Here is a 25933-nt window from a genome sequence, read left to right as displayed (position 1 = left end):
TATATATATATAATTGTACTGTGTTCACACTTATATTAAAGTTGCACTAAGTTAAAGATAAAATAAACCCTTCTTAAAACTAGTGAATGTCTCAATTTAAAAGTTACACATAGCAGCCATGTTCTAATTATCTGTTTTATATACTGATAGTATTGCCAATATTTATCTCACAGACTGTGGATTCGTTGACAATGGTGTAATAGTTTTTATATTTCCTACCAATGTTGTTAATAAGCTATGACTGTGTATAAGGAAATAATATATATAAGATCAGCTCTTTTCTATATCTATATTCACTCTCAAAAAGGATTACTATTTTAATCAGGAGTTCTAAACTCATGTGGGAGCCAAAAAAAACCTCTAATAGGAAGTGCTTTTTCATAAGTACTCTGTCTAACAAAAGGGTTATCAATGAATAATGAAGGAGGATTAATAACTGAGCGAAAGCTCTGTACTCTAACATACAGATGAGGCCACCCTGGAATTAATGAAAACCCCACGCTGTTCTCTACCTGACTTGTCCTATTCAGAGGTCACCAGGAGGAAGCGAAGTGTCCCGCTGGTGACAAAGTGGAATAAGAGGAATTTATCCTGGAGGTGAGCATCACACTTATGTAGATTGTATCCCATGGTAAGATGTGTGTGAATGCCAGTGAAACAGAGACCTAAATTATAAATACTTATTTGACAATGCTTATTGTAGTTCTTTCCTAAAAAAAACAATTTGTATCTTAGGTTTGATGGGCCCTTGAAATAGAATTCATATACACGTATATTCTCTTTTGACCCCTTATTCAAATATGTATTTGTTGTAGCAGCTGTAGTTGTTGTTATGCTCATTATCATACGTAAGCAGACTACTTATATATGATAATCTGACCCCTTAGCAAATAGTAGAATCACATGCTGGGCTGGATTTAAATCATTGGAACCTGTAGGCACACTACCTGTGGTACATAATGATCTGCTCCATCCATATACCAGACCTTTAATACAGAACATTCTGTAATGTCACCTGTCCTGTCTCAGCTGGATATAGTCTTAATACCCTACACCAGGTCTGGACAACCTGCTGCTCTCCAGATGTTGTGAAACTACAAGTCCCAGCATGCCCTGACAGCAATCAACTGGCTATCTACTGGCAAAGCATACTGGGGCTTGTAGCTTCACAACATCTGGAGAGCCACATGTTGGCCAGACCTGCATTGTGCAGGACATAACACCTCTAGATGCGGACTTCCTCTGCAGTCTGCACTCCAAAGTGGCCATCAAACTACACTGAGTTCTCAATGAAATATGACCTTAAAGCAATCAATAAACACATATATACTGCATGAAAGGGGCGGAACAGTGCATCTCTGTCTGGAAATGCAATTCCTGCCTCCTGGGTGCTGAGTTCTCAAAAGAGCAGAGCAGGGGCCACTTCTGAGCATACGAGGTTCAGTGCATGCCCAGCAAAGTCCCAACTGGGACTTCATCCCGCTTGTGCCAGTCCACGAATGCTCAGAAGTATTCTCTGCTCTATTGCTTTCTTGGAGGGTGGAAATGGGAGTCTTGGGGGAAGGGGCAACCCGAAATTGCCAGCCCACCTCACATAAGGACCCCATAACGGCAGCTCTACTACAGTCACTGAATACATGTGAACACAGACCTCACCAAGCATTGGACATGTATTTAAAATCAATTAGGAACACTGACAGGTTACAAAGTTAAACAATACATAAGCTGCAGTACTAGGCATGTAGTTTGATCACGTATGAAATGTAAGATCTAGAATGTAGACTGCATACATTCTGGTTGAGGGATAGAATACTTGCACATCTATCTGATTCTTCTAATCCTAAAGCCTTCAAACCTTTTAATGCCTCAACATACATTTTTAAATAATTACTCAGGCAACACAAGCTCATTAGAGCATATGTTATCTAGTCTTCTCCATTTTTTGACTTGTTATTCATAGGAAATAACAATGATAAGAGCGAGGCTACCGATTGCCTCGAACTGATAAGAGCAGAGAACATCTGAGCTTTTGCATTCAGAAGAGCTAAAATTAACCCTACACTTTCTACTTTTCAGAACAGATTTGGTAGTATGTTTTGCTGAGTAAGAGTACCAACAATGCTATTCATAAACGGTATCTGAAGAATAATTCTTAGCATCACTTTGAAATTAGATTTTTTTTTGCCTGCATATGCCAGCCTGATTCATTAAGGCATGAGAAACAAACAGAAAATTAGGATGTTTTTTTTTAAAGCTCATGCAATTCGGACGTATGCATGTTCAACTAGGATCAGATCTGAAGAAATGTATCTTGTTGACTACTAGTCTAGGGGGTATATTTACTAAACAGCGGGTTTGAAAAAGTGGAGATGTTGCCTTTAGCAACCAATCAGAATCTAGCTGTAATTTTGTAGAATGTACTAAATAAATGATAACTAGGGGCCTGATTCATTAGTGATCTTATCTGCCATTTTTTGCTTATCTTAAGCAAATCCACTCTGTGCATGCTCAAAAAGGGAGATAAAAAGCAAAATCCACTGCGTAAGTGAAGAATTTCTTAAGTTAAGATGAAAATCCATCTTGACTTCCCTCTTATCTACCCGTTTCTTCTTAAAAATAAGCATCTTAACTTTTGCACAAGATAAGATCACTAATGAATCAGGCCCTAGAATCTGATTGGTCACCACTTTTTTTTTTTTTTTAGCAAAGTTATGTTCTAGCATGCATACGCAATCATCACCACTATCACTCGGCCCTGTAGCTGGTGCAAGTGATAAGACAGAAAAACACTAACCTTAGGGATGCCCAAAGCTTGAATCAGACGTTGCTACGTGCGCTCGAGCTTGGCACACCCATGAAATTGAGGGATGTTGTAAGTCCTCTGCGCTCAAAGATGAATTGGATGTTCTTGCGTTTACTCCATCTCTGGGCAGGCTCAGAGCGATGTTATGCAAACTATGGAACATATCCACATTTACGTTCCTTAATGAATCAGGCCCTTATTGTTTGTTCTATAGTCCTTTATGATTAAGGACTCAATGCAGTTTGATCCTTGTCAACTGTCCAAGATGTAATTTAATGATTAATAAAATCTGATTTTATCCCGAAGACCACTTTGGAATACTGACTGCATCTTTAATTAACATCTCTGCTTTGAAGATTGCAGTGTCATGCGCCAGCTGGGTGTCCCAAAAAGCTCACATCTGCTCTTAAACTGTTCATTTGTATCTGTTCCATGGGTCTGCTGTTGTGTTATGCTTAGGACCCCTGCCATTCAGGAGAACACCCCCCCCCCCCTTTTCTACTGCAGATGAGTGTATTGGTTCAATTTCCAGGTTTTCAGCCTGGAAAATTTTGAATGCACACTGAGCTCTGTTGGATGCAAGCTATGATTTTTTCAGAGACTGGCAGAGAGCAGTTTGCATTAAAAATTGTCCAGGCTATCATGCCTGGAGCTGCATTTAGCATTCACATATGCCAGATTGGGTTAGTTTACAAAATATATGGCTCTTTGACACGAGACTCCTATCTTCTTCTTATTTGGGATAGTGCATGGTCTGCCAGGTGTTGCCCTCTACATATTTTCAGTATTTGTCCCTCACCCCAATCAGGGGTATAACTGGACCCCAGGTAAATTTTCTATGTACTGTAGTGCTACAGTAGTATTATGCTGAAGTTTTAGAATTACATTTTTTTCTTTACATAAATCCAATTACAATAGACTTTTAGCAACATTAATTATATCAAAAGTAAAGTAAACAGTAACCTAAAACTTAATTGTGTTTTAATTAGATTCTGTATGCTGTGTCTGTAATCTGGTAGTTCATGTCATTGTGGCATTTACTGCATTTCACTCAAAATTATTGTGTAACAGAATCCTGGGCAGGCATTTTGTGTCTTTAATATGAGCTTAGAGTAGGCATTGTAAAACATTCACGTACTCTGCATTACTGCAATTAATAGCAATAACATTTATTGTCCTTCGGAATTCAATATAAATCACTTCACAGTGTCTTCATTTTTTTTTTAAGTCTTTATACATGTGCCACAAAATGCAAGACTTTAATTTTTATTCTGTAGAAGTGTTGGAACAGGTATAATGTAAGCATTCATAAGTCAAGAGTGCCCTCTAGACACATTTATCAAGTACTACACTTACAACCAGGCAGTACAACTTGTACTCAGGGTAATATCAATGGAGACGTTTAAATACACATTTAACAACACTTGGTTAAGAGAGCTCTTCTTGCTAAAGCAAACAGTCTAAAGAAAATGAGAATTGATTCTAGAGACTCAAGAGTGTGAGTCTCTATCATGTCACACCATCATCTGTACAACAGAGTTCAGTGCTTCCAATTGTCAGCATGTTCCTTATCTATCTAAAATAATAATTTTCAAAGATGAATAAATAGTTCTTTGCAATACCATATTAATAACTATGATAACACTTTATGGACCAGTAACCCAGCTGATACATGTGATGATTTGAGAAGATTAACGAGAGACATACAGACAGTATGGTGATGGAATTTATAATGAAGATATCAGTAGTAGAACTTACAATAGGCAAGTATGGGAAACTGGTGACGAACTTTTAAAGACAAATATAGTATACCCTTCAAGCACTCCTTCCAAACACTACATTGCCAGGCTTTAGACTCAGCTCCTACTATAAAAAATATAACACAGCAAACAAGATTGTATGCAGCAAGGAAATATTTTTATTGATAACCATTTCTGCTATGTTGAATTTGTTTCCTTTTTTTGTGATAAGGCGGCATTTAGGAGAACTAGAAGAGTGTACACAGTACAGAAAAAAATTGGGGTGCAGTACATATCAGATAGTGGGGAGAACATGTCAGATGTATAATTATTAATATAGTGCTCTATTATTGGGTTGGTTATTTTTGTTTTTGCTTCGGTATAGATTGTATACAACAAAACTTATTCATATGCATTTTCTCCATGCCAAATTTAGGGTTAAAACATTTCCCAAAGAGTCAACCCTGGGTCATGACACTGTGCGGGCTCTCATGTACTATGCCCTCAAGGTATGGAGTGACATCACCCCACTGAACTTCCATGAAGTGGCTGGGAATAATGCAGACATTCAAATTGACTTCTCTAGAGCTGACCACAATGACGGCTACCCATTTGATGGGCCAGGTGGTACGGTAGCTCATGCCTTTTTCCCTGGTGAACATCACACCTCTGGCGACACACACTTTGATGATGAAGAGTCATGGACATTTCGATCATCAGGTATGTCAGGGTAAGAGAATATATAAGTCCAGAGTTTTGTACTTCAGGTCCATAAGTGTCCGTTACCCAGAAAGGCCACTTGTGAGAGATTGTTTGATAATCATCAGCATGTGTCAGTCGACTATAATTATATTGAAATTGATCTTATTTATACCATGTATGTTATACTTTTGCATTTACCTTGAATTCATCTGCTAGTAGCTAAATAACTTAATTGCCTGCTCATTGTGACCACTAAATAGTTTATTCAATAAAAAAGTATTCCTACTAGTATTTCTTCTTTTTAAACTGTAAAACTATTTCGAAAGCTATGTCTATTCTGACTCTTATAAAGAACATAGGGCCTGATTCATTAAGGATCTTAAATTAAGAAGTTTCTTATTTAAGTCTCCTGGACAAAACCATGTTACAATGCAAGGGGTACAAATTAGTTTTCTGTTTTGCACATAAGTTAAAAACTGTTTTTTCATGTAGCACACAAATACTTGATAGCTTATTTGTACACTGAAATTTAAAGTTGATATTTGTGTGCTACATGAAAAAACAGTCAGTATTTAACTTATGTGCAAAACAGAAAACTAATTTGCACCCCTTGAATTGTAACATGGTTTTGTCCAGGAGACTTAAATAAGAAACTTCTTAATTTAAGATCCTTAATGAATCAGGCCCATAGTGTACAGTTCTGGAACATTTTACAATTATGAACAATGTCACCCAGAATACGAGTTTTTCACTCCATTATAAAACAAACAATTAGACCAACAATATTACTATTGATGAACATATTGTTATGTCCATTTCGGTCTCCAAATCATCCTATTGTGATTCTCATTCCAGATGTACATGGTATGGATCTGTTTGCCGTCGCTGTGCATGAGTTTGGCCATGCGATTGGACTTACTCACATTTCTGATATGGAATCAATAATGAGACCTTATTATCAAGGGCCGGTGGGTGACCCTCTGAAGTATAACCTTCCCTACGATGACAAAGTTAGGATCTGGCAGCTGTATGGTGAGTTTGGATGTATTGTTGAATCTCTATATGACATTTTGGGCTAGATTTACTAAGCTGCGGGTTTGAAAAAGTGGGGATGTTGCCTATAGCAACCAATCAGATTCTAGCTTTCATTTATTTAGCACCTTCTACAAAATGACAGCTAGAATCTGATTGGTTGCTATAGGCAACATCCCCACTTTTTCAAAAGTTAGCTTAGTAAATCTAGCCCTTTGTCTGCATTGGTAGAGTAAAGTATTATCATTAAGTAAATTTAACAACTTTCAGTCGTTGCTAAAACCGTTTACAATATTGCATCAGGAGACATTTTCTGTAGTGTGTACCCAGCCTTAGTGGATTATTTTTTTCATAGTAGAACAGAGCGTATCATTTTCTCCTGGGCCTTTACCAACAGGGATGAGGCCAATATCAGCATTTTTTCTATGTTTAGTTAAGCTGAAAATATTTTTTTATTTCTTAGGGCATCCAAGTGAATTATCAATTTTTATGATATATACTGGTTTGTTTTGGTAGTATTTTTAAATCAATAATTTTAATAATTTAGCTGAAAACTAACATTTTATTTCATTATTAGTCTAATCATGAGTATTTTCACACCAGTAGCATACATTCCAAAATATGCTGTACAACATACTGGTCCATTGCAGCTGTAGATGTGTGATTTACTGATTAGAGTAGGTAACATTATAGATTGTTGCATACTTGCCAACATTACTCCTCCCCCCCCCCCTGTCCCCTGTCCCCTGTCCCTTTAATAGATCCCTGAAGGGAAGTTATTTTGGTCCCACCTGCTGTGGCCCGATGCCACGATCAAGACATGGTACAGCGCCCTGTTGCACCATGTCTTGATTGTGGGGTAAAATTATGCAATTTGCACAAATGCCACCAAATAATGTCATCAAGGCCCCAGTCCCAACCACTTGGAAGTGGGCAGTATACTGCCTGCTCTGCCGGGAGTCTGGGAGAACTACCAGAAATGTAGGAGGCAAGATGTCACCCAATAGGTCAAAATAGACATAGAAGGACACTGTAATCCAATTCCTACGCTAATTGTGTGTTTTTTTCTTTATGGTATTAACTCCTGTAAAATGGGGGACCCTGGTAGCTTTATCACTGGGATTAACCCCAGATAAATAAGCCTGTATGCACTACACAAGAGAGGGTGCTTTTTAAATAAAGGCAACTGTGATCAAACTATGAGTGAACAGCCTGGTATCAGTTGCATGACAGTGCATTGGACAATGCAAATATAAACACTGTTCCTTGTTAGCTATGCACTTTGGAAATTATACATTTAAAAGTTTTAACTAGTGAGAACTCTATATTGAAGGGCTGCATTTACAATCTTCTATTTATTGCACTTTTCTTAACAAGAACAGTTTTGTATCCCTACTCTTTCCGACACTGTCCCTGACATTCTTCTCACATTAAATTGTTTAATAGTGATTGTAAGAGAAGACTTTCAGGTACTGGGCTCACTACAGACCAGCTCCAAAGGGTTTCCCCACATAGCCTGTTCTCTAGCAGAGATTCTTTTTCTCCACATAGTTTATGACAAGGGCTTTGTATCACTGGTTTTCCATTGCATACTCTTATAACTGACTACTGATTATTTTAATCCCACTTTCAATGTTACAGATAGAGCTGAGCCCAACTTCCGGCATCCCATTTGTGAAATAAGAAATTTATATCCACCAGAGAGGCTTATAGACGGTTAATGATGATTTCTTACAAAGTATTGTTGAGATTGTACCTGACTCTGGCCTCATTGCACTAGAGTTGTACTGTCTGGAGGACAATGATGCCCGTCTAGGGGTCTGACTTACTGCCAAATCCAATATTGAATTCCTGACTAAGAATATATTGCAGTCAACAAAACCATAAGCAGAGGTTCACAAATGTAAAGCTTACCAAATTTACCAAAATTAACTTTCAGCATTTTTCTTGCATTCCACCTCCTGAGAGATACTTAATTCTGTTTTACTTTCAAGTTGCCCTTTTTATTCCATATTCCATAAAGTGAAATATAAAGTTGTGAAAATAACGAGTTTTATTCTTCAATATTTTTAAATACATATTTGGCGCAACAGATATAAAAATAATATAATATAAACATATCCAGATATATGTTGTCTCGTCTAGTTCCAGTTTATTTCCACATTGAAATAATAAGATGCATATATGGTCAACACTGCAACCAGAGAACACAGTTCTAGAAAATCCAATTATTGTGCGGAATTATCAGTTCTTCATTTTATGTCTGGGTGCACGGTTTGTGAAATTAGTTTTTGAGGAAGATGCTATGTTTATTTTCTGTTCCAGTGTCCTACATGGCCTCTAATACTTCACCCTCTCTCACCCCAGGAGTCCGCGAGTTTGTGTCCCCAACAGCAAAGCCAGAAGTGGCCGGGGCTGAAGATCATCCTTTTCTGCCTGATCTGCCAGAGAACCGCTCTACCACCCAGTAAGAAGTCACTAGTTACAGACACATGCTCATGTATCGTCTTTCTACTTGCAGAGCTTATTCATAATATATTAGATTTTATGCCTGTCGGAAGCACAGTTCTCAAAAAACGCATTAGGGGTTTACGCTCAATTTTTGGTCTTCCTTAAAGTTCAATAAAACCTATTATTATGAGGCATTCTATATGGATAAATGTATACATTTGTTAACATGACTCTGGGAAATGGCAAGTTTCTGTTTCTATATATGTGTCTGCAGATTTCAGCAGACATGTATTAAGAGTGTTTGAAAAGATAGTAGTCTCAACTAGAGATGGGCGGGCTCGGTTCCCCGAGAACCGAACCCACCCGAACTTTGGGTATCCGAGTACCGAGCCGAGTAGGCTCAGTACTCTCCCACCCGCTTGGAATCCAAATCGAGGCCGAACGTCATCGAGACGTCGTCGGATCTCGGGGCTCGGTTCTCGCAATACTTGAAGATTATAAATACACGCCTCCATAGCAATCCATCACCATTTGACAGAGGGAGAGAGCAGGGTGTAGTCACAGGCTGGTTAGAACAGGGACAGAGAATAAAATATTCTGTTTCCAATTGTGCTAACAAAAATCGCTAGAGAAGTGAAGTGGATAGAGGAAGTTGTTTTTTTTTTAATATTTGGCACTCAAAGTGCTTTTTGGGTGTCCACCATTATTTTACCTAAATATTTCTGGCTGTCAAAATTACTATTTGTCAGCAGTATCTTACCAAATAATTTTTAGCACTCCCCAGTGCTTTTGGGGTGTCCCCCATAATTGTGCATAAATATTTCTGGCTGTCAAAATTACTATCTGTCAGCAGTATCTACCAAATAATTTGTAGCACTCCCTAGTGCTTTTGGGGTGTCCCCCATAATTGTGATTAAATATTTCTGGCTGTCAAAATTACTATTACTAAAACAATTTGTAGCACTACAAGTGCGTTGGGCTCATAATGGATTCTAAGCAGTCCACATATGAGCAAAATCAGCTACCAGGTTCTGTCACCAGTCCTGATGGTAGTGTTCCCAGTACTTCATCTGGGAAAGGCGATGTCAAACTACACAGTCTTTTGAAATCAGTCAAAAAAACACACACCAAAAAATAATTTACCGTGTTGAAGCGAAAAAGAAGTGTAACTGAGGAAAAGTTAAGTGCCGATAAAAAAAAAATTGCCAACATGCCATTCTACACACGCAGTGGCAAAGAGAGAATGAAGCCTTCACCTTTATCTATTAGTGGCAGATAAAAATATGTTACTGAGCCTACAAGTGGTGCACAAGTACTGTTACGCGTGAAAGCCGAGCTGCAAGAAAACAGCAAGGCATTAGAGGATAATGTATGCTCTGAATCAGAAATGACACCAATCCCTGGGGAGAGTCCATCCACCAGTGGTATGTCTAATCGTGAGCATTCTGTTAGTGACAGTGTACCCATAAAGAAGGGCCCTTTCAGCAGTTCTGCCGATGTGTGCCTTAACAGCCCGAGTGTAGTCGGTGATACACCAATTGAGGATGCCACTTTTGAATTAGAAGAGGATGAGGAGGAGATTTGTGGAGGCGACGAGGGCACTAATAATGATGTTGATGATTATGATGCAGACAGATACCAAATTTCCCTTCTCAATTTCTATTTATATTCTAGACGCTATAACGGCTGAATAGTTTACTATTTTACTCCTAGTGGAGAGGGGGTCTAAAGCAGACAGATACCAAACTACCATGCTCCATTTATTTTTACTTTCTAATTCCACAGTCTATGCAGGCTGCTCTTTTTCTATTCAACTACAAGTGGAGGGTGGGGGGGGGGGGCATAGATAGCCACCAAACTGCCGTGGTCCATTTACTTTTACTTTCTAATTCCACAGTCTATGCAGGCTGCTGTTTTTCTATTCAACTACAAGTAGAGGGTGTAATATACACCCAAAGACGATGGCTAAATTGCCAATAGTCAAAGATGAAGAGGAAGACAACCAGGTTTGTGTGGAGAATTAAGGACGGCCTACCAGGGATTAAACATTTTTCTTCCTAATTTATTTAGAATTACCTTACTTATCCAAGAAACAGGTGGAGCACTAAATTAGGTTATTTTAAAACATTGATTTTTAAACAAAATTGCAAAACAAAACCAAAACCAAAACACGCAAGGGCGGTTTTGCAAAACCAAAACACGAAGGTAATCCAGATCCAAAACCAAAAACAAAACCAAAACACGGGGGTCAGTGACTATCTCTAGTCTCAACCCTCAAACCAACAATAATAGAACTTGTCAGGATTTTTTTAACCTTTGAAACAATGTTGCCGCACTCTCGACCATAAGGGGGAGATTCAATTTCCCACGTTGTTCTAAATAACGCATCATTACCGTTAATACGGTAATGTCAACGCGGATTTCTGCTCGCGGCTTAGGGAGCAAAGTGCAAATATCAGCGTTGCAATTACAGTGGTAATAATGCGTATCAATTACCATAGTAACGGTAATGATGTTTTGAATCTCCCTCTTAGTGTTGCAGAAAGTTTTTGCTGATTTTCAGCCATAACAAAGCAAGTAAATGCATAATAATCTTTGCATATCATCATCAGTCTCACCAAGTGGGTGCTCGCGTGCTGGCCTGGTGCAATGTATTTTGCCTATGGTTGTGTGACCACAAGGATCAATAGGAAGCTACAAGCTCTGCTATTGGTCCATGCTTCACCCGCCCACGTTTTGTTTAATTCTGGTCTGCACAGGGTGGGTAGAGCTGGGGTCATTGCATATACAGTGCATGCAAGCTTCCTCCTGTCTTGTAGGCCCACAGCAGTGTCAGATTATATATTACTAACCAGAGCAGTAGGGATCACTGCTCTGGGCATTAATATGTAATCCACCACTACTGTGGGCCCCTCTCAGTTTCACTAATCTCAGTATAAATTGGGAGATAAGAATTTGGATCCTAGCTGTGGACTCCAGTAGGGCAGAGTGCCTCCACTAGAAGATTACAATGGAAAACATTATTGGATATCCTAGAGTTTATCAAGTCGACACTTTGAACAAAGTATCTCTCACACATTTCTCAGAGATTGACTTTGTTTTAATCAATTTGATAATATTTCTACAAAACATTAATTTCCTTCTCAATTTGTGACCAATCACAACACTCGCAGCAGCACAGATTATTTCAGTAGATTCATTTGCTGATATTGTGAGTGGCGGTGACCGCCTGTGAATTCGTGAGATTGAATGAAGGTGGGTCTAATATAATGGGGTAGTGTAATTGTGGGAATGGAACGGACATTAGCAGGATGCCAGAGACTGACACTGATACTGGAAGATTGTGAGGTCAAATTTGCCTCTATATGAAAATAAGTCAATATTTAGTACCATATCCCTTTAATGGCCATTCCATTTGCTGTATTTTGTGATAATTGTATGCGTATTTTTTAAAACACTGCTGCTCCAACAATGGAACATTTACAATATGTAACACGGAGCCATGATAGTTATAGCAGGAGACAAGGAAACTGACATCATTTATACATTATATACAATTTGCTGCAATTTAGTCGTTTTTATTTTTCAACCGTGAAAAATGTTAGGAAAACATTGATTTCTTAGGAATGGACAAAATGCTGCTTGAGATGTATGTACATAGAAACTGTGAAAATTGTGTCTTTCTTTTTAAACGAAATTCCATATCTGTACCACTTTTGTCAGACATTATCACAGCATGCGTTACAGTAACAGTAATATACAGTTCAATAATATAGACATATATAAAGCATACTTTCCAACATTTTAAAATAATCTCCAAGCACATTCTTTGAAGCCATTGCATAAAAGCACTTCACAGCTTGTACTGTTTTGGCAGATCTTGGAGTACTAGAATACCCATTATATCATGCCCAATGAATTTTAATATGACAAAGTTTTACTGAAAAATAGGGACATTTTCAGGAGCAAAACTTTACAACCTTTGAAATTAAGGACAGTTGGGAAGCGTGATTAAATATTCTAATTTGCATATTACTGTTATACACAATGTGTGTGTAAAAATAGCAAAGACAATAATTCAATAAGTTCAATCCATGTTTTTATGCTATGCACATTCTGATTAGAGCAGTTGGATATTTTCCTACATCAATATATCTTGAGAATATCTACAAGCAGGAGCATAACTATAGATGTCTGAGCTCCATAGCAAAATTGTGATGGACAACTATAAAGTCTTACTGCTCTATCCATAGTAAGTATCCAATAGAGCAAAGTACTAATTGAATTCTTAGCGACCTGGCATATTAGTCGGAATAGTATATATATGTAGTCATTATATCATCACTGGCTAATTATACAACTGCCTGCATACATTTGTTATGGAGATATATTAAGTTTGCACCTTAAGACACATGTCCTCTGGGACAGGCCATCGCACAGTACCAGCCCCATCACAGACAGTCGCTGTGGAGTATTATGGCTACAGTTAATCCCTTGCCTACAAGGTGTGCACATGCTTTGCGTGTTAACAAGATAACAAGAACCTCCAAAAATGGATGAACTGGTCACACTTGTGAAAGACATCTAACAAAGATAAGCTTCACTTAGCAGAAGTCAGACATGTGTACTACAAATACAACCCGCTCTTTTATCAATTTTGCAAACACTTTCATGATGGATTTGCAATGTTGTACAGATGATGCTCCACTGTCCTTAACTAATCTGGCCTCCAGGTGACTCAATGTGATAATAGTTACAGAGAGCACACAAGTGTCTGCATTGTGCCTCCCCTGTACCGCACCAAGCAGAGCCCTTTACATGTATATAGACCAATAATTTCTCTCCTCTCTCTTATATTTCCTCTTTCGTTTTTCAGACCAAGAAAGGATGAACCTGACAGATGTAACACATATTTTGATGCAGTGGCTCAGATAAGAGGAGAAGCATTCTTCTTTAAAGGTAAGAAATGTCCTCTGTTTGTACCTTAATAGCAAATCGAATGATGTTTTTTTCTGTGTGAGTATAATCAGATATCATTCCAAGTATCTCCTAGCCAGGCTTTCTTTTATCTATCATCTCAGTTGCCCCAGGGATCATTGCTGGCCCCTATTCTGTTTTCTGTTTACACATCTCACTTCTGTAATAAGCAGTTTTGACTTTTAATGGTGTCTTCACAAGCTCATTTGCTAACATATATATTTAATTATTTTCTGTACTCTACTTTGTACATTCAAGCCCGGCAACTTGCAAACTCCTGTCATTTGCAAGTTAAAAAAAAACAATAATCAAAATTGTGACAAAAAAGCCAAATGGAGCTGAGTTACGAAAACACAGGAACATAAACATTGGTGTGGGGAGGGGGTTGGGTGAAGGTAGCCAGATTTTAAATTAAGGATGAGTTTGTGTTTACCTACTGCATATTAACCTGGTGTGGAAGGTGAGGGGGCGCTACAGCGTATTAGCCCAGTGTGATCTGAAGCCTTAACCAGGCCCTGGTCAGAGTAGACAGAGCAGGAGGAGAGGAGGAGAGTAGATTCTTCATCTTCATTTGTGAAATCAAATGAATAGAAGGTGCAGGAAAGGATTTGGGTAGGTATCTGTTTGAGGCCCAGGATAGCCTTTCATGTCGGATCTTGTTAATATTGTTATTGAAATAGGAAACAAGATCCTGGCATTAATGGAGGTTAAAGTAAAGGTTCAGAAGAAATGTAAATATATTTGAAGAGGTGTTTGGGCACAACAATATGAGTGGAGATGAAATATTGGAAGTATCTGCTTGGCAGTGTACATAATGCCAATGTTGTTCTACATGCAAGAGAGTTTTGAAGGCAATCCATTTCTTTTGTGTGCCTTGCTGAGATCAGGACAAATGCTGAGAGTAAAGTGTAGCTGGAGACACTTGATAAATGCAGTTGCTAAATTTTGGTTAACACGTAGTTCTGCCAGTTCTGGATAGTAATTGTGGAGAGAAGTTGTTCAGAGGAGGAAAGTTGTTGAACATTGATATAATTGAGATTTCTGCAGGTAAGAGGTGGAGTTAGACACTTTCTTTTCCCACTTTGCACAGTTACAGTTCTACCAACTGTTCCATCACTTACTTTCCCATCTTTTGAACTACATATTAGTTAGCGATTCAACCTATTCCCTCTGCTTATTGCGGTGATCTGTCATCTGCCTGGACCACACCAACAATTCTTTGAACATTTCTCAGCTTGGCTACCTTAGTTCTTATCACTGACGACTGTTCCATTAGTTATATATCACTCCAGGGAGGCTTATCAACTTTGCTTGTTACACTGATAATAGCTTTGGTCAGAATGCAGTCCCTCAACTTTCATTGTCTATCCCTCTCCACTGATGCAAACTAAAAAGATGGTGTTGCCCATAGTAACCAATATTCTTACTGCCATTTAAGGTGTGTTTAACTAGTGTCTAAGAACCTTATTGTTTTCAATCTTCATCTCCTGCAAATCCATTATGTATCCAGTTTATTAGCCATTCAGATCATGGGTATGTTCACAACAGCTCAAAGTTTTTTACATGTCGACTGTTAAATTGTGGAAGGACCCCAACAGCACAGAGTAATGATGTCAGACTACAAACACCATTGTTTTTACATCCTCATCTGGGGCCTGATTCATTAAGGATCTTAAATGAAGAGGATTCTTATTTCAGTCTCCTGGACAAAACCATGTTACAATGCAAGGGGTGCAAACTAGTTTTCTGTTTTGCACATAAGTTAAATACTGACTGTTTTTTCATGTAGCACACAAATACTTGATAGCTTATTTGTACACTGAAATTTAAAGTTGATATTTGTGTGCTACATGAAAAAACAGTCAGTATTTAACTTATGTGCAAAACAGAAAACTAGTTTGCACCCCTTCCATTGTAACATGGTTTTGTCCAGGAGACAAAAAATAAGAAGTTTCTCAAGTTAAGATCCTTAATGAATCAGGCCCCTGGTCTGCAAATCACTTATATTTCTGTTTACACAGAAACTAGTTCAATGATACGTCAATCACTTGATAACTTTCACCTGTCTGGCTATGTACATGGCTGGTCCACTGTATAAGACACATAATGTACCTTTGAATCAGCTTAAGGATTCCCTTAAGATGGCAAACCGCTCCGAGTAGGGCCCCCCACCTTCTGTCTATTCTCTATCTTCTGCATAAATGTAACTAAACTAAAACTATTACAAGAATATAATGTGTTTGAAAAGTAGTTTCCTGGGGGCAATAAACCCGTCTGAAATCTCTGGCATAATTACTAAATTATAGATAATGTTTTTAGCTCTCCAAAACTCCCCAATGAAGAAGTCACTTTCTACCATCTGTTCCTTATTTATGTGAGCTCCAGACTGTTAGAGATAATGCACAGTGAGTGTAAACTTTCAGCAATTCTAAGTTGTATTATGCCATCAGCAAGAAGCACCTCGTAAGCTTGGCTGAATTAATTGCACTTACAATAAAGGCCCTGAGTAATTATGTTGACTTATTTTGACTATTTTCCATGCATAGCTGTCAACGCATGTCTTTTGCTTTCTAGGCAAGTATTTCTGGAGGCTTACACGCAATAAGCATTTGGTGTCCCTCCAACCTGCTCAGATCCATCGCTTCTGGAAAGGGCTTTCACTAAACATGGACAGCGTGGATGCAGTCTATGAGAGGACCACAGACCACAAAATTGTCTTCTTTAAGGGTAAGTGTATATGACACAAGACACAAGTAATATGGCACTGACATTCCAAATGTGCATCTGGTCTTATAAATTCAAAATGAAATAAAAAAAAACAAACAAACAAAACATATCGACCAACATTGTTAATGTGTAAATGTGAACAGTACATAAGATCCACCAATGGAAAGGGGGTATGACCACGCTATAATGGGGTCATGGCTGTGTCATATTGGGGCATTCTAAATCCCCTTCTGAAGCACTAGGCCATCCCCTAACCCACTTTACTGCCCTAATTATACCTCCGAGCTGCCACACCCCATTGCAACAGTGAGCAGGACACACCACAAAATTTAGGACAAAAACTCTGAATGTCAGAACAGTTGGACAGTCTGTTCAAATCAAGACTTCCGCCTAAATGAGGACAGTTGGAATCAGGGGCGCACGGAGGATTGTCGGTGGGGGGGGTTTCTCCCCGCCGACCCCAAAAAAAAAAAAACCCGAGAGAGAGCTGCTGCGCATGCACCCGCGCATGCGCAGCAGCTCCATTTCGCCAGCGCTGTCCTATACAGCAGCCGCGGCGCTGTCTAAGAAGCGTCTGCGGCGGTGCTGTATACAATACAGCACCGCCACGGACGCTTCTTTGACAGCGCCGCGGCTGCTGTATAGGACAGTGGCCACTTAGTTAGCGCAGGAGGGGGTTTCTAGAGACTCAGAAACCCCCCCTGCGTGCGCCACTGGGAATGTTTGTATAAACTAAAATAAGGAAGCAAACTTACTTTATTTTAATATGAGCATTGTCCCTAAAGTAAGACATTGATGTCTTGTTGTGCAAGTTCTCAGAAAGATCAGGTCAGCTGCATTTTAGTAAATTACATACGTAAAATGCTTAATTTGCACACATGAAGTTTCAATTTACAGGAACTATTTCCCTTCAATATCAAATATAACTATACACTGAACAAACTTAAATGTGGTAAAAAAAATAAATAATTAGAATTCATTGTCACTCAGTAATGACCTTTGGAGAAATGCCTGACTTTAGTGATGTCTTTGTTTAGAAAACACTTGGAATCTAATTTTATTAGGAAAGCAAATAATACAAAACATCCCTTGTTTATAGCACAATTAACAAACTGTCTTGATTAATGTCTCCAGACAAGCAAATAATCTGTACCCTGAAGCCTAATTTTAATTTCACCAACAATAAATTTCAGAAGATTGCAAGTCACCTAATAATATGATAAATTAATAAGAATGCTTCATTTGAATACATAGTAAAATAGAAAGATGATGTGGGCTTTTCTGCCATTATTAAATTATATCTCCACCATTGTAGACACATATACCGATCTGTGAGAAGTACACACCGATACTCCTTATAACAGTCTTATACAACTGCTTTGTGGCCACACCCTCATTGACATGATCCAAATTTCCCACCTCCTCTCTCCAACTCATTTAGGAGATCGTTACTGGGTTTTCAAAGATAATAACGTGGAAGAAGGATATCCCCGAACCATCACAGACTTTGGATTGCCCCTAGGGGGTGTGGATGCTGCCTTCACATGGTCCCACAATGATAAGACCTATTTCTTTAAGGACAACCTTTTGTGGTGTTACAATGAACGTGAGCACAGGATGGATGACGGCTATCCTGTGGAGACTGCTATCTGGAAGGGGATACCCGCTGCTCTGGATGATGCTATGGGATGGTCAGACGGTAAGAGTCATCCACAATAATAATCTAGCATAAGTCATTTTACTGCAACCAAATGAGACATATATTTATCAAGGCCAAATGATAGCAGTTTACTAATGACAAAGTGAATGAAACAAGACTATATTATTAAACGGAAATCATATATGTCTCTCTAGTGTTGAAAGCAGCATGAATTTAGCTAATGTATGTGTGAAAAAATTAAATACATAAATAAAATTGTTTTTAACTCAACAAAGAAATTAATATTGTGCCTTCCAAGTGTTATACATGTTAAATCAACATATGATCAGCAAACTTTACTACTAGGAAATTAAAATTGCATACTGTTTTGTTTTTGCTTTTTTTTTTTACCTAACAAAGTGTGTTTTTGATGCACTTTAAGTCTTATTCTACAGAACATACTCTGCATAGCCTCTTTTACTGATGTCAACAATTAGAGCACATTGCATTATTCAGTACACTGAAATTATATTATATGATTTCAAGATATGACAATATGTGCAATTATTTTCATGAATTTGTACATATGCCATTTCAATTAAGAATGTAATTTTTTTTAGTCCCTCTTTAGTGTGCAGTCCTTCCCATAGTGACCATAAGGGGGTGCTCTTACAACAGGGATTATTTGATTGTAGGTTTATCAAAGGCATGATCTTCTAGTTCTCACGTTTAGTTCTTCTCTTAGTCAAGTTGAGTGTAGATTTTCTATTAACTGTGACTAATAAAAAAGTAGTTGAGGGTCTGACATCACCTTTTAATAATAATGAATATGTTCCCAGACATTATAATTTATTTTGTGTTAGCTCCATTGACATCCAGTCATGTTGGGAATAATATATATGGAACATTTGACACAAAACTTTTCAAAAGGTACATAAAAAAATCTTTAGATGAATATTTGACTAAAGCTATGAATATAAAAGTGTCACAAAGCATCTAAATGACTCAATTTTGTTATAATAATTGTCAACTCCCTCCTACTCATTCTTACTAATACTCAATAAAAGCACACTTAGGGGTATATTTACTAAACTGGGTGTTTAAAAAAGTGGAGTTGTTGCCTAGAGCAAACAGTCAGAGTATAGCTTTCATTTATCTAGTACATTCCACAAAATTACAGCTAGAATCTGATTGGTTGCTATAGGCAACATCTCCACTTTTTCAAACCCGCAGTTTAGTAAATATACCCCTTCGTCATCATCATCATTTATTTATATAGCGCCAACATATTCCGTAGCGCTTTACAATTGACCCAGGGCCATCTTAACAACATTATGGGCCCCCGGGCAAAGCAGTGCACCGAGGCCCCTAGATATAGATATAGATATAGATATATAGAGATAGAGATAGATAGATGTACTTGCTCAATGACCCTTGTAGGTTTTTTTTTGCAGGTTTTTTTCCTTTTGCAGGATTATTTATTCTCATTAAGAGCCGTGCCTATGGGGCCCCCTTGCCCGTGGGGCCCCCAGGCAGCTGCCCATCGTGCCCAATGGAAAAGATGGCCCTGAATTGACCTTAGTGTTGCCTGCTGACATAACTTTATAAAGCTACCAACTGAAATGGAAATTGCATTTATAATACCACATGTGTGACTCTTAAACCATATAATTGAGAAATTCTTTAGGAACTGTAAACATAATTAAAAGGTAAAACAAACAACAAAACCACACAATACGTATGTGCTTAAAAGTGTTCATAGCTCATGCATCATTGTATATTACATAATATTTAATCTATATTTTTTCCGTGTGCTAGAACAGTTATAGCTAATGTCTCTTTTTATCTTTTAGGTGCAACATATTTCTTCAGAGGAAAAGAATACTGGAAAGTGCTTGACAATAAAATGGAAGTTGAGCAAAACTACCCACAATCCACTGCACGGGACTGGCTGGTATGCAGTGATATACAATTTGATGTACCAAACTCAGAAAGCAGTCGGACTGGTGCTCATTCTAGTCAGGGTCAACAGGATGAGAGTAGGGCAGAGAACGGTTATGAGGTCTGCTCCTGTACATCTTCATCAGAGACTTTCTGTAGGGGCCTATCTACTGGCATTTCATTGATCCTGGTACACCTATTCACAGCAGCCTTGGTCATATTCTTATGATGCGCCTACCTAATGGACTTACCATTACACAAAGGACTTGGGGTCAACCAGTGGGATTGTACCAGTGCTGCACTGCACTACAGGCCAAACATTCCGAGAAGCTTGGAAGTGAGAGATACCAAATTCTCCATGAGAAATGAACTTTTTATGATAATGTTCTGAAAAGAGGTCCTCAGATTATTGAAAAATGAAAAGCATGAGTCAGAAAATAAATGAATAAACCCCAGTAATGAGCATATAAGCTTATTTTGGTGCCACCCACATTTTAAGAGTAACTGACAGGTCAGTTTCTATCAGAGCGTATCAAGTTCTGCAAATTCTGCCAAAGTCTATAAGAATTATTTCTATGAGTCTCCCTTAAGTCAAATTAGTGCAAATAGATATCTGCAGTAATAATGGAAGGAAAGAGCAATCCTGGTGCTGTTTTTATTATGGTCTTGCATCAATTTTGCTGATAAAAGACTTAAAGGGGAATTATCATCAATATATATATATATATATTTTAATATGTTATTTTAATATTAAAATAACTTAGCAATGTATTGTTTTGCTATAGGTCACTAATTTCCTGTTTATTGGGTTTTGTTACTTTTGGTGTCTGCAAACATCATAGCTGTTGCTGAATACATTTGTTTGCCAAAAAAAAGAGCTCTGTGTTGACCACAAAAGCAACATATATCTGATATCTGGTGAATTCTGCAGCCCATATGAATGTACCACAATCCTTCACAGAAAATAATTACAGACGTGTACATATCTTTCGAATGACATCTCACTCAGTAGTAGGATTCCACTAAGATGTGTATGATAATCAAAAGATTGATAGTTTCCCCTTTAAGTTTTTCACAAGTGTGGGGAATCAGTTTTGCACTGCTAGTGGCTGTGATACAGTCATGGCGGTCGTTGAACAGGCTTTGCCTTTCTGAAATGACTTAGTGAGTAATTGGAGCACTGCCACGTGAATTCTGTAATTCTGCTTCTGACAGTTGTACAATAAAGAGGCACTTCTTGTTTACACCATGAACGAGATAGGACTTATTGTCGTATGTTACCACAACATGTATAAATGCTACACACACATTGTAATCTTTCACAAACCAATCACAATTTTCAATTGTAAATTGTGTTAATTGTCTTGCGGTACTTTTATGAGAAACCAACCAGAAATGAACTGGATAGCATCTATAAAAGGTCATAAGTTTACTTCAGTGCAAATTATACCAACACACAATAATAATAATTCAGTTGCATAAAGATAAACGTCTTCCAGATCAAACAATCTAAATTATATATAATCTAGTTGTATCATTTTGATTAGATTTTATTGCATGTGTCCCACACACTGACAGATTTTTGTGCAATTCATTAAAAATCAGTGAAATTGATTACTATTAAAATATAATACGAGTGGGCACTTGTAAACCATGACTGCCATGTAAATGGTTGGTACTGATTGGTACTGAAAAAAAGTTCTGAAATACTAATTGTCCTTTACAACTTGTCTGAAACAAGTAATATGTTGGCTTTAGAATGTAACTGATACTTGTTCACTATGTTTCCATATATGACTTGTTCATCTGATTTTCAAATGTAGAAAAAAGGAAGCAAGAAGAGACTATAGTCCTAGATTTAATCCAAGAGGACTATAGTCCGACAGGAGACTATAATCCTAGATTTAATCCAAGAGGACTATAGTCCAAGAGAAGACTATAGTCCTAGATTTAATCCAAGAGGACTATAGTCCAACAGGAGACTATAATCCTAGATTTAATCCAAGAGGACTATAGTCCAAGAGAAGACTATAGTCCTAGATTTAATCCAAGAGGACTATAGTCCAAGAAGAGACTATAGTCCTACATTTAATCCAAGAGGACTATAGTCCAACAGGAGACTATAATTCTAGATTTAATCCAAGAGGACTATAGTCCAAGAGAAGACTATAGTCCTAGATTTAATCCAAGAGGACTATAGTCCAACAGGAGACTATAATCCTAGATTTAATCCAAGAGGACTATAGTCCAAGAGAAGACTATAGTCCTAGATTTAATCCAAGAGGACTATAGTCCAAGAAGAGACTATAGTCCTAGATTAAATCCAAGAGGACTATAGTCCAACAGGAGACTATAATCCTAGATTTAATCCAAGAGAACTATAGTCCAAAAGGAGACTACATAGTCCTAGATTTTTCTCAGAACGAAGGCTGGCTGCTACTAACTATCATAGAATCCACTATGCAACATTGTAAAATTGAATGACGTTCTGTTAATGGCCAGTGTGTGTCTTAGTCCAGTGAATAGGAGAATGAGAAGTTCAAATTGAAGTCTGATATATGAACAGGAAAGGTAGTATTAACCACTGAATATAAAAAAGGTTATAATAATTTTACTAAAGCCAACAGAAATCTATTTAAAGAAAACAGAAATTTTTTCTCGAACTAAAAAGAAGGCAAAAAACATCTTGAAAAAGCAATTAACAATACAATGTTAATAACACACCCTTATAATACCTTTGTACTTTTTATACATCTAAGAGAAAATAATTTGTCAGAACCAGGTAATGGGACAAATAATAAAAAAACACAGAACCAATGAAATTAATCTTTTTAATGTGCAAGTCCAAGGGGTATATTTACTAGAGATGAGCCGTTCGGATTCCTTGAAATCTAACGAAATCCGACATTGGATGTCAAAACGAGGTGAAACGTAATTTCTGTGATTTTTTTTTTTTTCAAAACTCTCACAAGTTTTGGATCACCATCTGTTGCATATAGCGCCTGCCCTTGTTCTCTTAAGTGCCATTTTAGAACAGACAGCGTGTAGGGAGGAGGATAGCTGTGGTGCTCTGCTCATAAAATAGCGCTCAGGGTGAACCAAGGACATAGGAAAGCGGTAGAATTCTGTGATTATTGTAAAGCAGTTCTGTAGAGAATAGTCAGCTACAATAATTTCCTCATTAATTGCTTATAATTTAAATAGACTTTACGCAGACTAGTGGCTTCTGGTTGTTGTTACTGCATTGCATATGTATAATAGTACTAGACGATATAAACAAACTGAGTTAGATAAAGTGCTTGGTTTATTAAACTATGTGCATGTCCTTTAACATATGGGTGAGTGGGTGGGTGGGCCGAAGGACAATTCCATCTTGCATTATTTTACATTTTGGCCTTGGTCTATCAGCTTGTGTAATAGTCAACAATTCAGGTGTCAATGATAGTATTAGGTCGACAATTCACATGGTGGACAGTATGATTAGATAGGCAATTCAAATGTTGACAGTATTATTATAGCGCTAGGGCTAGGGATACGGTTAAGGACAGGGATAGAGTCAGTGATAGGGACAGGGACAAGTATAGGGATAGGGACAGGTCTAGGCATAGGGGCAGTGATAATACTGTCTACATTTTAATTGTCAACCTAATAAATACCTAATACTATCTACATTTAAATTGTTGTCCTAATAATACTGTCGATGTGATTATATTGTTGACTTTATAACCCTGTCTATTCTGTTGCCCACCAATCATATTATGTCAGTCCTGTTGCTGTCAAACACATGTATATATCACACTGGGGTGGGTGTCCCCAACTACAATGCCATCTTGCATAATTTAACATTGTGCCCTTATTGTCTCATCATCTGTAAAATAATGTCTACTGATGCAGATGCTGTCCATCTAATGAGCTCTAATACTGCCACTGCTGTCCCCTTTCCAATGTATTTGCTGCTGACCTTTCCAATGTATTGCTGCTGACCTTCTCCAATGTATTGCTGCAGGTCAGACCATCTGCAATGTATTTGCTGCAGTGCAGACCCTCTGCAGTGTATTTGCTTTAGTGCTGACACTCTCCAATGTATTGCAGCTGACTCTCTCCAAAGTATTGCTGCTGTGCTGAGCCTCTCCAGTGTATTGCTGCTTACCCTCTCCAGTGTATTGCTGCTTACCCTCTCCAGTGTATTGCTGCTTACCCTCTCCAGTGTATTGCTACTGTGCTGATCCTCTCCAATGTATTGCTGCAGTGCTGAACCTCTCCAAAGTATTGATGCTGTGTTGACCCTCTACATTGTATTGATGTTGATCTTCTCCAATGTATTAATGCTGATTCTTTCCAATGTGTCACACATAATGCCTAACAAGTACCTACTTTGTGTGTCTTCTATATTCAAAGAAAATGTAATTAATGTAGACATCTTCAATGAGGGTGATGATTGGTTACCATTGCCCAGGATTCATTTGTTAACATCCCTATCTAATATCCAGTTGACTGTCACTAGAGTGTTTGGTTTGTTAACTTTTCTGTATGTCATTTTCAACATATATATATATATATATTTACATTCTTGCACCAAAATTCCATTTTTGGGGGGGATTTTTGTAACTCATTGCAATACCTAGCTGTTTTCATCATGTTACTAGTGCTGCCAACTGAGTGCTGGTTGGGTGACTAATATGCCAAATTCTGTCTCTTAATTTCTCAGAATATGGACTTTCAAATTTACCATCATCATCATCAACATTTATTTATATAGCGCCAGCAAATTCCGTAGTGCTTTACAATTGGGAACAAACATTAATAAGACAATACTGGGTAGTACATACAGACAGAGAGGTAAGAGAACCCTGCTCGCAAGCTTACAATCTATAGGACAATGGGAGTTTGAAACACAAGGGCATGTGCTACATCATATTGCACAATGGACCAGCTAGAATGCAAAGGTAAAAGTATTGACTGGGCTGTGTGTGTGGCAATGTTGGTCAGAGGGTTTTTGTTTTGCGTTAGCTGTGTAGAGGGTGGTAACAGGGTAATCTAGGGAGAGAAATTCAATTGCTTTGTCTTGCCAAGGCAGTTGTTTGGCAACCAAATCTGCATCAATGTGAGTTATACATGCTTACTTGTGTGAGGAGGCCAACTATTGCCCAATCTGAACTGTCTAGTTTACATATTACCTAGCCTAGCAGTTTCATCCTTTTAAAACTATACAAATGTGTAAAAATATTTTTGTATACTGTACATTTCATATTGATATACATGACATATGTTATACATAACATACTTATATACTTGCAAATATATATGAGTGATGAGTCCCCTTGTTTGATTCACAAGGGCAGAGTTACGCAAACAATAAAAAGCACTTATAGTAAAACAAGGTGTTTGAATGCTCGACTCTTGGCTTCAGGTGTATACTCTACCCAACGATAAGTGAAAATAAAAGTCTATCAATTTTGACAGCATTGACACAGACTATCCAGGAGATATAGTGATATGACCACATAGCAACTTCCAATTTAATTTTTGATGAGAAAAGTTAGCTTGGAGGAGCTTTTCAGCCAGATCTACCTTCCTCATACCATGAAGAGCACTCAAGTAAAAGTAGTAAAACAAGTTGTTTGAAAGCTCTACTCTTGGCTCCGGGTGAATACTCTACACAACGATAAGTGCATAGTACATAAATAGATGAAGTACAGGCCACCTTTGTCTATTTAGTTTTATCAATGTCTGTATTAACTGTATTAACTCTACCACTGTCCATTCCGTGAACACTGTTTCTGTAGCATAAGTGTCTATGAGGGACGCTCGTTTATTATTATTAATATTATTACCATTTATTTATATAACGCTACTAATTCCGCAGCGCTGTACAGAGAACTCACTCACATCACTCCCTGCCCCATTGGGGCTTACAGTCTA

At 37.8% G+C, this 25933-nt stretch overlaps 1 protein-coding gene across 2 annotated transcripts in view; it reads left to right on the top strand.

Annotated features, from left to right (window-relative positions):
- MMP17 (matrix metallopeptidase 17) overlaps positions 1-21267 on the top strand; it is a 111362-nt gene extending 90095 nt beyond the window's left edge. The window contains exons 3-10 of one of the 2 annotated variants that reach the window (XM_075217289.1): positions 468-597; positions 4979-5262; positions 6100-6276; positions 8602-8743; positions 13604-13686; positions 16279-16431; positions 17873-18130; positions 19924-21267. In XM_075217289.1, the coding sequence (XP_075073390.1) occupies positions 468-597; positions 4979-5262; positions 6100-6276; positions 8602-8743; positions 13604-13686; positions 16279-16431; positions 17873-18130; positions 19924-20240 (1544 nt within the window). In that variant the 3' untranslated portion in view covers positions 20241-21267. The remainder of the gene's footprint in view (positions 1-467; positions 598-4978; positions 5263-6099; positions 6277-8601; positions 8744-13603; positions 13687-16278; positions 16432-17872; positions 18131-19923) is intronic. The other variant, XM_075217296.1, reaches the window with a different exon arrangement.
- The last annotated feature ends 4666 nt before the right edge of the window (positions 21268-25933 follow it).

The sequence above is a fragment of the Mixophyes fleayi genome, chromosome 1, assembly GCF_038048845.1.
Source record: "Mixophyes fleayi isolate aMixFle1 chromosome 1, aMixFle1.hap1, whole genome shotgun sequence".
NCBI lineage: Eukaryota > Metazoa > Chordata > Amphibia > Anura > Limnodynastidae > Mixophyes > Mixophyes fleayi.
Note: the sequence above shows the minus strand (reverse complement) of the source record. Positions and strands in the feature narration are given on the sequence as shown.